This window comes from Rhinoraja longicauda, chromosome 26 (genome assembly GCF_053455715.1).
Source record: "Rhinoraja longicauda isolate Sanriku21f chromosome 26, sRhiLon1.1, whole genome shotgun sequence".
NCBI classification, from domain to species: Eukaryota; Metazoa; Chordata; class Chondrichthyes; order Rajiformes; family Arhynchobatidae; genus Rhinoraja; species Rhinoraja longicauda.
The window spans coordinates 1,796,492-1,809,703 of NC_135978.1; the positions used below are offsets into that span (position 1 = coordinate 1,796,492).

Sequence of the window (13,212 nt, forward strand, 5' to 3'; positions counted from 1 at the left end):
GGCTTCTGGCGCTGTAAGGCTGCAACTTTACCGCTGCACCACCGGGCCGCCCTGTTCCTTACAAGTGTGCGCTTGGGTGACTCTCATTCTCACTCCCTGAAACCTTTGTGTGTTTTAAGTCAAAATGAGCTGATTGATGCAATGCTGGAGATGATTGGGTTAACGTACGATGAGCATTTGTCAGCACTGGGCCTGTACTCGCTGGAGTTTAGAAGAATGAGGGGGGACCTTATTGAAACTCACCGATTAGTTTCTATTTATTCGTGTCCTCACACAGCTGTTTGCCAATAACGAGCAAATGTTCGTGCCACGTTGTTGACCTCTGCAAGATCCTTTATAGTGCGTGTGTCATGCAGCATGTCACAGCTCAGGAGATGTCCCATAGTCTGGAGGACCCGTCCACACTCGCAGTCTGCCGCATCTTCACTCCAGCACGTTCGATTTGCCCCTCCCCGTGTCTGCCCGCAGTCTGTTGAGACGGCGCCAGGTTATCCACGGGTGGTCGGAACCTGGTGGGAGTTTCTCAGAGGGGTCGATTGCAGTGTGAATGTCTTCCAGAGATTTCCCTAGTCCGTCTTCCCAGAGTTTGGGCCTTCTGCACTGCAGTCCAGGGGATGGACAGAGGAGAGGAAACTTCTGCGTGATTTCAAACGCTGAGGTAGCAAAGGGTGGTCATGTAGGGGGTGTCTTTCATCCTCTGATTGTCTGAGGCGTTCTTTTTGACTTGCTACAGCTCTTCTGATTCCAGGAGGTACAATGCCAGAGAGTAGGTAGATGTTGTCAGTCTTGGTAGGTTTCAAGCATCCACTGATGCAGCGACGGCTTGTGTTTAGCACAGGATCAATCTTCCTTGCATGAGCTGAGCGCTCCCATACCACACAGGCATACTCGGCAGTGGAGAAGCAGCGAGCCAGAGCTGTTAGTGAAAGGCCTGGATAGAGTGGATGTGGACAGCATCTCTGGAGAGAAGGAATGGGGGGCGTTTCGGGTCGAGACCCTTCTTCAGACTGAGAGTCAGGGGAGAGGGAGACACAGAGATATGGAAGGACAAGGTGTGAAAAGGACCGATCAAAGCAGACAATCAGTAAAATTAATCAGGACAGTGAAACTAGTCGGAGAACTCAGGTGGGGGAGTGACGGAGACAGAAGAAAAGCAAGGGTGACTTGAAGTTCGAGAAATCAAAATTCAAACTGCTGATAGACACAGAGTGCTGGAGTAACTCAGCGGGTCAGACAGCATCTCTGGAGAGAAGGAATAGGTGATGATTTGGGTCGAGCGAGACCCTTCCACCACTAGATTGTAAGCTGCCCAAGTCTGTGAGAAAGTGTGAAGTCCAGGATTTCCAGAATGTGTTTACAGTCCGGCCCTCTGCCAGGGTTGAGCTCAGCTTCCGAGATCGTGGGGAACGAGGATATCGACAGCTAATTCCTGTAGCTGCTTTGTCACAGACGCTGATAATCATTTGTTCCAGTCTCCATTGTATTACTCAGCTGCTGAAGTTCCCAGACACTTGGCCAGCTGGAAGGAAGTGTAACAGTCAGTAACGACTCCATCCCTCAAATCACAGCAGATAATATTTTGGCGGCTCGGTGGCACAGCGGTAGAGTTGCTGCCTCACAGCGCCACAAACCCGGGTTCAATCCTGATTACAGCTGCTGTCTGTACGGAGTTTGCACGTTCTCCCCGTGACCACATGGGTTTCTCCGGGTGCACCGTTTTCCTTCCACACTCCAAAGACGTACAGGTTCGTAGGTTAAATGTCTTCTCTAAATTGTCCCAGGTGTGTATATGACAGTTAGTGTGCGGGGATCGCTGGTCGGAGCGGACTTGGTGGGCTGAAAGGCCTGTTTCCACGCTGTATCTCTAAGCTAAAACTGTATTAAACTGCAGATGCTGGAATCTTGCAGCATTGCAGCAGTTTTAGTTTAGAGATACAGCATGGAAACAGGCCCTTCGTCCCACCGAGTCCACACACCAACACTATCTCACACACACTAGGGACATTTTATATTTAAACCAAGCCAATTAACCTACAAACCTGCACGTCTTTGGAGTGTGGGAGGAAGATCTCAGAGAAAACCCACGCAGGTCACGGGGAGAACATGCAAACTTCATACAGACAGCACTATCTCCACCATCTATCTCTGCCTTAAAAATACCCATTGACTTGGCCTCCACGGCCGTCTATGGCAATGAATTAAACTAAACAGGTAAATCTTCCTGCGCTGTGGACAATCGGGGGAGCTGCGTTTTGCCGACCTATTATTGGAAAGATATTGTCAAGCTTGAAAGGGTTCAGAAATGATTTACTCGGATGTTGCCAGGACTAGTGTGAGCTATAGGGAGAGCTTGAGTTAGCTGGGTCTCTATTCCATGGAGCGCAGGAGGATGAGGGGCGATCTTATAGAGGTGTACAAAATCATGAGGGGAATAGATGCACAGAGTCTCTTGCCCAGAGTTGGTGAATCGAGGACCAGAGGGCATAGGTTTAAGGTGAAGGAGAAAAGATTTAATAGGAATCCAAGGGGTAACTTTTTCACACAATGGGAGGTGGGTGTGTGGAACAAGCTGACAGAGGAGGTATTTGAGGCTGGAACTATCCCATCGTTTAAGAAACAATTAGACAGGTACATGAATAGGAGAGGTTTAGAGGGATATGGACCAAGTGCAGGCAGGTGGGACTAGTGTAGCTGGGACATGTTGGCCGGTGTGGGCAAGTTGGGCCGAAGGGCCTGTTTCCACACTGTATCACTCTATGAAGGGCCTTTATCCACACTGTATCACTCTATGAAGGGCCTTTTTCCACACTGTATCACTCTATGAAGGGCCTGTTTCCACACTGTATCACTCTAGGGCTCTATGAAGAGCCTGTTTCCACAGTGTATCACTATGAAGGGCCTGTTTCCACACTGTATCACTCTATGACTCTATGAAGAGCCTGTTTCCACAGTGTATCACTCTATGACTCTATGAAGGGCCTGTTTCCACACTGTATCACTCTATGAAGGGCCTGTTTCCACACTGTATCACTCTATGAAGGGCCTGTTTCCACACTGTATCACTCTATGAAGGGCCTGTTTCCACAGTGTATCACTCTATGACTCTATGAAGGGCCTGTTTCCACACTGTACCACTCTATGAAGGGCCTGTTTCCACACTGTATCACTCTATGAAGGGCCTGTTTCCACACTGTATCACTCTATGAAGGGCCTTTATCCACACTGTATCACTCTATGAAGGGCCTTTTTCCACACTGTATCACTCTATGAAGGGCCTGTTTCCACACTGTATCACTCTAGGGCTCTATGAAGAGCCTGTTTCCACAGTGTATCACTATGAAGGGCCTGTTTCCACACTGTATCACTCTATGACTCTATGAAGAGCCTGTTTCCACAGTGTATCACTCTATGACTCTATGAAGGGCCTGTTTCCACACTGTATCACTCTATGAAGGGCCTGTTTCCACAGTGTATCACTCTAGGGCTCTATGAAGGGCCTGTTTCCACACTGTATCACTCTATGAAGGGCCTGTTTCCACACTGTACCACTCTATGAAGGGCCTGTTTCCACAGTGTATCACTCTATGACTCTATGAAGGGCCTGTTTCCACACTGTATCACTCTATGAAGGGCCTGTTTCCACACTGTATCACTCTATGAAGGGCCTGTTTCCACACTGTACCACTCTATGAAGGGCCTGTTTCCACAGTGTATCACTCTATGACTCTATGAAGGGCCTGTTTCCACACTGTATCACTCTATGAAGGGCCTGTTTCCACACTGTATCACTCTATGAAGGGCCTGTTTCCACACTGTATCACTCTATGAAGGGCCTGTTTCCACACTGTACCACTCTATGAAGGGCCTGTTTCCACACTGTATCACTCTATGAAGGGCCTGTTTCCACACTGTATCACTCTATGAAGGGCCTGTTTCCACACTGTACCACTCTATGAAGGGCCTGTTTCCACAGTGTATCACTCTAGGGCTCTATGGCCTTGCATTTCCCCCACAGCCCATCACAAGCTGAAGCTCTACCGCAAGTACTACTCGGACAATCCCGCCCTGACCAAGTCGGAGTTCAACGTGTACATCGAGACGATGGTGGCTGAGATCTCTGGCAAGGAGGACGACTTTGAGAACATGGTCATCTTCCTGACGGCCAGAAGTGAACTGAACTGCCTGGAGAGATCACGTCACAGGGCCAGGCGTAAATGGTTCTCCGACATCAAACGGGCCGCGACCACCTCCAGCTCCAGCATGGAACCCGTTTATAAAGCCGTCTTCCAATCTCTTTACAAGGTAGGACCGAACAATGGTCCCGGGATAGCAGGACTGACACATGATGAAAGAATGGGCCGACTGGCCTTGTATTCACTGGAATTTAGAAGGAAGAGAGGGATCTTATAGTGACATATACAATTCTTAAAGGGTTGGACAGGCTAGATGCAGGAAAAATGTTCCCAATGTTGGGGGAATCCAGAACCAGGGGTTACAGTTTAAGAATAAGGGGTCGGCCATTTAGGACTGAGATGAGGAAAAACCTTTTCACCCAGAGAGTTGTGAATCTGTGGAATTCTCTGCCACAGAAGGCAGTGGAGGCCAATTCACTGGATGTGTTCAAGAGAGAGTTAAATTTAGCTCTTGGGACTAACAGAATCAAGGGGTATGGAGAGAAAGCAGGAATGGGGTACTGATTCTGGATGATCAGCCATGACCATATTGAATGGCGGTGCTGGCTCGAAGGGCCGAATGGCCTAGCCCTGCACCTATTTTCTATGTTTCTAGTAGTATTGTTTGCAGTTATGTGTAGGAAGGAACTGCAGGTGCTGGTTTACACCGAAGATAGACACAAAAAAAACTGGAGTAACTCAGCGGGACTGGCAGCATCTCTGGATAAGTTCACAAGTTATAGGAGTAGAATTAGGCCATTCGGCCCATCGCGTCGTTCAATCATGGCCGATCTCTGCCTCCTAATTCTATTTTCCTGCCTTCTCTCCTTAACCCTTGACACCCGTTCTAATCAAGAACTTGTCTATCTCTGTCTTAAAAATATCCACTTCTTCTTCAGAAGAAGGTTCTCGACCTGAAACGACACCCATTCCTTCTCTCCAGAGATGCTGCCTGTCCCGCTGAGTTACTCCGGCTTTTTGTGTCTATCTTCGGTGTAGACCAGCATGTTCCTGAACCTGGACGTTACAGTTTTCAGGCTCCTGTACCATCTTCCTGATGGCAGGGGTGAGATGAGTGTGTGGCCAGGGTGGTGTGGGTCAGTGAGAGTGTGGCCAGGGTGGTGTGGGTCAGTGAGAGTGTGGCCAGGGTGGTGTGGGTCAGTGAGTGTGGCCAGGGTGGTGTGGGTCAGTGAGAGTGTGGCCAGGGTGGTGTGGGTCAGTGAGAGTGTGGCCAGGGTGGTGTGGGTCAGTGAGAGTGTGGCCAGGGTGGTGTGGGTCAGTGAGAGTGTGGCCAGGGTGGTGTGGGTCAGTGAGAGTGTGGCCAGGGTGGTGTGGGTCTCTGATGATGCTGGCTGCCTTTTTGAGGCAGTGACTCCAGTAAATCCCTTCGATGGTGGGGAGGTCAGAGCCAGTGAGGGACTGGGCAGTGTCCATGACTTGCAGTCTATCCGCTCCTGGACGTTCAAGTTGTTGAACCAGGCCGTGATGCATCAGTCAATGTGCTCTCTATTGAACTCCTGTAGAAGTTCAGGAGAATCCTCTCTGATATACCGAGTCTCTGGAATCTTCTCAGGAAGTAGAGGCGTTGATGTGCTTTCTTTATAATTGCATCAGCGTGCTGGGTCCAAGCTGTATCTGTAAAGTCTACCCTTGTAATGGGACAATGTTTCCGGTGACAGGATTCGGAAGCGCATGGTGGCAATAAGAGACTCAGCTCGTCCATCGCTCTGCTGAGGCACAATTACCACAAGCCGGAGAGGGGTGACATCTTCCTGCACTACGTGGCTTGCACAGTGGAAGATGCACCTTTTGTACTCAACCAGGCACTATACAGAGACATGGGCGTAAGGTAAGTGGACCTATCATTCATCACACTTCCACCTCCAACACATACGTCCTGACCTCTATAGATACCAAAAGCTGGGGAAACTCGGCGGGACTGGCAGCATCTCTGGAGAGAAGGAGGAATGGGTGACGTTTCAGGTCGAGAACCTTCGTCTCTATAAGACTTGTGGACTTATGGACTTACTTTGGGGATTTCGTGGGACTATGGTCAAATAGTGAAAGGCCCGGATAGAGTGGATGTGGAGAGGATATTTCCACTAGTGGGAGAGTCCAGGACCAGAGGTCATAGCCTCAGAATTAAAGGACGTACCTTTAGGGAGGAGATGAAGAGGGATTTCTTTAGCCAGAGGGTGGTGAATCAATGGATATTTTTAAGGCAGAGATAGATTCTGGATTAGGGGGAGAAGGCAGGAGAATGAACTTAGCACTTTGCGTTTGTCTCAAGATTCCAGCATCTGCAGTTTAGTTTAGTTTAGAGATACCGAGCAGACACAGGCCCTTCAGCTTGCCGAATCCTCACCGACCAGCCATCTCTACCACACCAACACTATCCTACACACACTAGGAACAATTTACATTTACACCAAGCCAATGAACCTGCAAACCTGCACGTCTTTGGAGTGTGGGAGGAAACCGAAGCACCTGAGAAAACCCACGCAGGTCACGGGGAGAACGTGCAAACTCCGTACAGACAGCATAGAAACATAGAAAATAGGTGCAGGAGGAGGCCATTTGGCCCCAAGCCAGCACCGCCATTCATTGTGATCATGGCTGATCATCTACAATCAGTAACCCATGCCTGCCTTCTCCCCATATCCCTTGATTCCATTAGCCCCTAGAGCTCTATCTAACTCACTTTTAAACCCGTAGTCAGGATGGAACCCGGGTTTCTTGCGCTGTGAGACAGCAACTCTACCGCTGCGCCACCGTGCTCGCCCTCGTTGAGCTCATTGATTATCAGTCGTATTCGTGCATCATTAGCCTGCCAATATAACTGTTAATAGACACAGAATGCTGGAGTATCTCTGCAGGACAAGCAGCATCTCTGGAGAGAAGGAATGGGTGACGTTTCGGGTCGAGACCCTTCTTCAGACTGAAGAACGTCACCCATTCCTTCTCTCCAGAGATGCTGCCTGTCCCGCTGAGTTACTCCAGCAGTTTGTGTGTCTATCTTCCGTTTAAACCAGCATCTGCAGTTCCTTCCTGCACAATGTGACCGTCAAGATCGATGTGTGAATGACAGTCACTTGGATACGGTTTCAAAAAAGGAATTCCTCGTATGTTGCAAAATAAAGCATGATTATGATTATGAAATAAGGAGAGGTCCCTCAGTTTTCCAGTTGGGTGAGTGATCTGTGGGGCCAGTGACTGAGCCTTGCCACTTTGTACCACAGCTTTAAGGTGGTGGACCAGGGTAGGCCGCTGCACATCTACAGGGTGCAGGACCACAGCATGGTTCACTTCTGGAACTGTCACCGGGAGAAGACGGAGGGGTCGTTCCTGGTCATCCCGATCAAGGACCACCACAACCGAGTGTTCGGAGTGCTGGGGATCGACACGCTCAGGGACAATTGTGGCAAAGGGTTCGCCGCTCACGAGATCAACTTCTATCAGGTGCGTGCGTGCGTGCGTGCCCGAGGGGAGCGAACAGCTGACCTCGTTGGCTTCTCCGAAAGGTCACTAACTTCTCCAAAAGAGCGAAATTTATAAAAATGGGAAGTCGGTGTTTGCATTCTCTGAACTTTCCCGTTAAGTCAAGAGCGTTTTAGTGTCATAAGTCCCAGAACAATGACATTCTTACTTGCAGCAGCATGACAGAATATTTAAAGATAGTATTCTGTAAGCAACATAATAAATATTAAAATATTCAGTATATATATCAACTCTAGATGTCAACTTTACATCGGCGAAACCAAACGCAGGTTCGGCGATCGCTTCACTCAACATCTGCGCTCGGTCCGCATTAACCAACCTGATCTCCCGGTGGCTGAGCACTTCAACTCCCTCTCCCATTCCCAGTCTGACCTTTCTGTCATGGGCCTCCTCCAGTGCCATAGTGAGGCCCACCGGAAATTGGAGGAACAGCACCTCATATTTCGCCTGGGCAGTTTGCAGCCCAGTGGTATGAACATCGACTTCTCCAACTTTAGATAGTTCCTCTGTCCCTCTCTTCCCCTCCTCCTTCCCAGATCTCCCTCTATCTTCCTGTCTCCACCTATATCCTTCCTTTGTCCCGCCCCTCTGACATCAGTCTGAAGAAAGGTCTCGACCCGAAACGTCACCCATTCCTTCTCTCCTGAGATGCTGCCTGACCTGCTGAGTTACTCCAGCATTTTGTGAGTAAATATATATATATATGCATACACGCACATAAAAACAAACAAACAATAATAGTGCAAAAAGACAAAACCAATGCCCCCAAGTCTATGTAGTCTAGTTTATTCTTAGTTTAGTTTAGAAATTCAGCGTGGAAACAGACTCTTCGGCCCACCGAGTCCGCACCGACCAGCGATCCCTGCACACGAGCACAGTCCCACGCACACTAGGGACAATTTTACAGAAGCCTATTAACTTACAAACCTGTACGTCTTTGGAGTGTGGGAGGAAACCGGAGCACCCGGAGAAAACCCACGCAGGTCACGGGGAGAACGTACAAACTCCGTACAGACAGCGCCCGTAGTCAGGATCGAACCCGGGTCTGTGACGCTGTGAGGCAGCAACTCTACCGCTGCGCCACCGTGCTGCCCCAATGACTCTGGTGACTTGGGAATGCGTGAGCTTGTGAATCCGTAACTGCTAAACCTCTACCATCGGCGCTCTGCCGCTGCGCTCAGTAAATGGGATATTGGTCAGGGGGGTGAACACTGACGGGTGTAACGTGTTTACTAGGGAGTCGCCAAGGCGTTCAGCATCGCCTACCACCACGTCCGCATCCACAGCAGCATCCTGCGGGCCGTCGACAGCGCCATGATGTGGCTGTTCAACATCACCCCCAACATCCAGACCGGCATCACCTATCTGATGGAACCGACAACCCTTAAGGTAGTCCATCACTTCTCCCACAAGAGCCTCTTCAGGTCTAGCTTTATTATTTTGGTTGTAGATTTAGTGACACAGACAGCGCGGAGAGAGGCCCTTCGGCCCATCGAGTTTTGAATTGAATGCTGTATTGTTACATCTGACAAGTCACAGTGAGATTCTTTGCTTTCATATCCAAGGTATGCAAATAGTCGCCATATAAAGGGCGTTTACAAAGTTACAACCCCCCCGCGCCAGTTCCCCCCCCCCCCTCATGGCAGTCCCCCCCACACTGGGTCCCCATTGTCCATTGTTCACCCCCCCCATAGAGGTCCCCGCACACTGGGTCCCCATTGTTCACCCCCCCCACGGCAGTCCCCCCCACACTGGGTCCACATTGTCCATTGCTCTCCCTCCACACCCCCTCACGGCCGCCCCCCCCCCCCCCACGTCAGGTCCTCCTTCGTTCCTTCCCCCGGCAGCGGCGTCCTCACTTCCACGTGTCCGTCCTCGTCCGCCGCACGGCGCAATCACTGACCTCTCCACTTTCGCCGCCGGGTCATCTCCTGCCGCCTCGGCCGCACCAACCAGCGATCCCCGCACACTAACACTGTCCTACACAATCTACACTTACACCAAGCCAATCAACCTACAACCTTTGGAGTGTGGGAGGGAACCGGAGCACCTGGGGAAAACTCATGGGGAGAACGTACAAACTCCGTACAGACAGCACCCGCAGTCAGGATAGAACCCGGGTCTCTGGCGCTGTGAGACAGCAACTCTACCGCTGTGCCACCGTGCCGCCCCAATGATTCTTATGACTGAGGAAGGTGTGAGCTTGTAACTATGTACCTGCTAACCTCTTCCATTGCCCGGCAAAGGAATATGATTTATGCAAAACGATGACGTCTGAAAACGACACGATTGAGCAATGGTCGGATGTACACGCCCCCCCAATGATTCTCAACAGAAAGGACAATTACTTCAGGTCAGAAATTCACTTTTGGTTGACGGTAGACACAAAAAGCTGGAGTTACTCAACGGGTCAGGCAGTATCTCTGGAGAGAAGGAATGGGTGACGTTTCGGCTCAAGACCCTTCTTCAGTTCTTACACATTAACTTTTGGTTTATTATTGTCACGTGTACCGAGGCTGCAGTGAAAAACTGTTTTGCTCACTTATAGAAAATAAGTGCAGGAGGAGGCCATTTGGCCCTTCGAGCCAGCACCCATAGACCCAACACCCGTAGACCCAGCACCCATAGAGCCAGCACCCATAGACCCAGCACCCGTAGACCCAGCACCCATAGACCCAGCACCCATAGAGCCAGCACCCATAGACCCAGCACCCGTAGACCCAGCACCCATAGAGCCAGCACCCGTAGAGCCAGCACCCGTAGACCCAGCACCCATAGACCCAGCACCCATAGACCCAGCACCCGTAGACCCAGCACCCATAGACCCAGCACCCGTAGAGCCGGCACCCGTAGAGCCAACACCCATAAACCCAGCACCCATAGTCCCAGCACCTATAGAGCCAGCACCCGTAGACCCAGCACCCGTAGACCCGGCACCCATAGAGCCGGCACCCGTAGAGCCAGCACCCATAGACCCAGCACCCATAGAGCCAGCACCCGTAGACCCAGCACCCGTAGAGCCGGCACCCGTAGAGCCGGCACCCATAGAGCCGGCACCCATAGAGCCGGCACCCATAGAGCCGGCACCCATAGAGCCGGCACCCATAGAGCCGGCACCCATAGAGCCGGCAGCCGCACTTATCTCATACAGTCTATTTTACTTGGCAGTAAATGTTATCGAAAGTTCCAGAAATGCAGTTAAGTGCCTGGACCTGGAACCCCAGTGTTCAGTTCCTTTCATAGTTAATTGATTTGTAGGGAATGTGAATCGGGTCAAACTGAAACAGATGTCATAAAATGCTGGAGTAACTCAGTGGGACAGGCAGCATCTCTGGAGAGCAGGAATGGGGTGACCAGCAAAGAGTAGAGTGATTGTATCGGATGATAGTTGATCATCCTTTAGACTCTGGCGATACAGCGTGGATTGAGGCCCTTCGTCCCACCGAGCCCGTGCTGACCGGCGATCGGCCCAGACACACTAGTACTATCCTACACACACTGGGGATAGTTTACAATTTACAGAAGCAAAAATAGCCAACAAACTAACACATTTTTGGAGTGTGGGAGGAAAGCGGAGCACCTGGGAGAAACCCACTGAGCCACGGGGAGAACGTACAAACACCGTACAGAGAGCGCCCGTGGTCAGGATCGAACCCTAGTCCCTGGCGCTAGTAGGCAGCAGCTCTACCCGCTGCACCACTGTGCACTGGGAAGAGCTTGGCTCGCAGCGCCACACTCTGTGACATCTTCCCATTACGTGGCCTTCCATCTGCCATTGTGTGAACTTCTTTGCTCTGTACTAATGCTGGAAAATTATTCTTTTGCTATATTGTACTTGGATAGTAGATTATTTTTTCCAGTGTAAGATTCTTGTAGGATTACTTCAATTTTTGAACAATGATCTCATGGGCCAGAACAGGCTGTGTTTGTTAGCTAGCACTAAACTTCTGATCAGAAGTGTTTAGTTTAGTTTAGAGATACAGCTTGGAAACAGGTCCTTCAGCCCACCCACCGTCTGAGTCTGAGACACTTATTGCCTCATAAGTTCATAAGTAATAGGAGTAGAATTAGGCCATTTGGCCCATCAAGTCAACTCTGCCATTCAATCATGGCTGATCTATCTCTGCCTCCTAACCCCATTCTCCTGCCTTCTCCCCATAACCTCTGACACCCGTACTAATCAAGCCTCACTGCCTGTTGTCCAATATCAATGCACGTTCTAACTCATCTTCAATGTTCTTCACACTCAGGAACTACCTCTTCAGATGTTCTGACAGCTCCCAGGTGATCTTCTCCTCGACGTGTAAAGGGAAGCGGGTGTGCGTGCCTCTGCGTGACAGAGATGGCAGAGCGCTGGCCATCCTTGACATTGACCTGGGATTTGATCACGAAATCATGGCTCACGGGTACAGGAGCCTGCTGAAGATGCTGGACGTCCTCAACAAGACCTGCTCCACCATTGTGGAAGGATCTACTGTCCCAGTAGGCAGTTTGGACACTGGTAACTTGCCCTCCTTCTCAGTAGAGTTGAATTATTATTAAAACACAAAGTACTTGTGTTACAACACCAGGATAAATGCTCAACCACAACAACCCAACACAAAGCCAAAATATAGAGTCATGGAGTGATACAGTGTGGAAACGGGCCCTTCAGCCCAACTTGCCCACACCGGCCAACATGTCCCATCTACACCAGTTATAGAGTCATAGAGTGATACAGTGTGGAAACAGGCCCTTCAGCCCAACTTGCCCACACCGGCCAACATGTCCCATCTACACTAGTCATAGTGTCATAGAGTGATACAGTGTAGAAACAGGCCCTTCAGCCCAACTTGCCCACACCGACCAACATTCCCATCTACACCAGTCATAGAGTCAGAGTGATACAGCATGGAAACAGGCCCTTCAGCCCAACTTGCCCACACTGGCCAACATGTCCCATCCATACCAGTCCCACCTGCCTGCATTTGGCCCATATCCCTCTAAACTTGTCCTAAGCATGTACCTTGTCCAAATGTTTCCTAAACGTTGTGCTAGTGATAATGACACTCGGTCCATCAAGAATAATGTGGCAAGTGTATGGGGCATGAAGAAGTCCCCCAACCCAAAATGGCACCGATCCATGTTCTCCAGAGGTGCTGCCTGAGCTGCTGAGTTACGTCGAAAGGGCTTGTTTCCGCACTGTATCTCCAAACTAAAATAAATGTTGCCCCTCAGGCTCCTATTAAATCTTTCCCCTCTCTATTCCCCTGCACTAGGAGAAAGACGGGGTGCATTCATGCTCTCTATTATCCTCATGATCTTATACACTCTATAAGATCACCCCTCAACCCCCTGCACACTAAGGAATAAAGTCCTAGCCTGCCAAAGTTCTCCCTATAGATCAGATCTTTGAGTCCTGGCAGCATTCTTGTAAATCCTCTCTGTGCTCCTTAATAATATTGCTTATACAGCTTAAAGACAGAGCTTAAAGATGGCTCCCAAGCCAGGCGACATTACAATCCCTCCACTCTTTTAAACCTCTGTTCCAACAGCAGCATTT

General features: G+C 50.1%; 1 protein-coding gene across 1 annotated transcript in view; it reads left to right on the top strand.

Moving 5' to 3' along the window:
• LOC144606550 (EF-hand calcium-binding domain-containing protein 5-like) overlaps positions 1-13,212 on the top strand; it is a 53,402-nt gene that overhangs the window by 34,933 nt on the left and 5,257 nt on the right. Inside the window, exons 11-16 of the mRNA XM_078422805.1 lie at positions 4,016-4,302; positions 5,852-6,021; positions 7,412-7,631; positions 8,907-9,059; positions 9,917-10,023; positions 11,921-12,171. Coding sequence (XP_078278931.1) covers positions 4,016-4,302; positions 5,852-6,021; positions 7,412-7,631; positions 8,907-9,059; positions 9,917-10,023; positions 11,921-12,171 — 1,188 coding nt within the window. The remainder of the gene's footprint in view (positions 1-4,015; positions 4,303-5,851; positions 6,022-7,411; positions 7,632-8,906; positions 9,060-9,916; positions 10,024-11,920; positions 12,172-13,212) is intronic.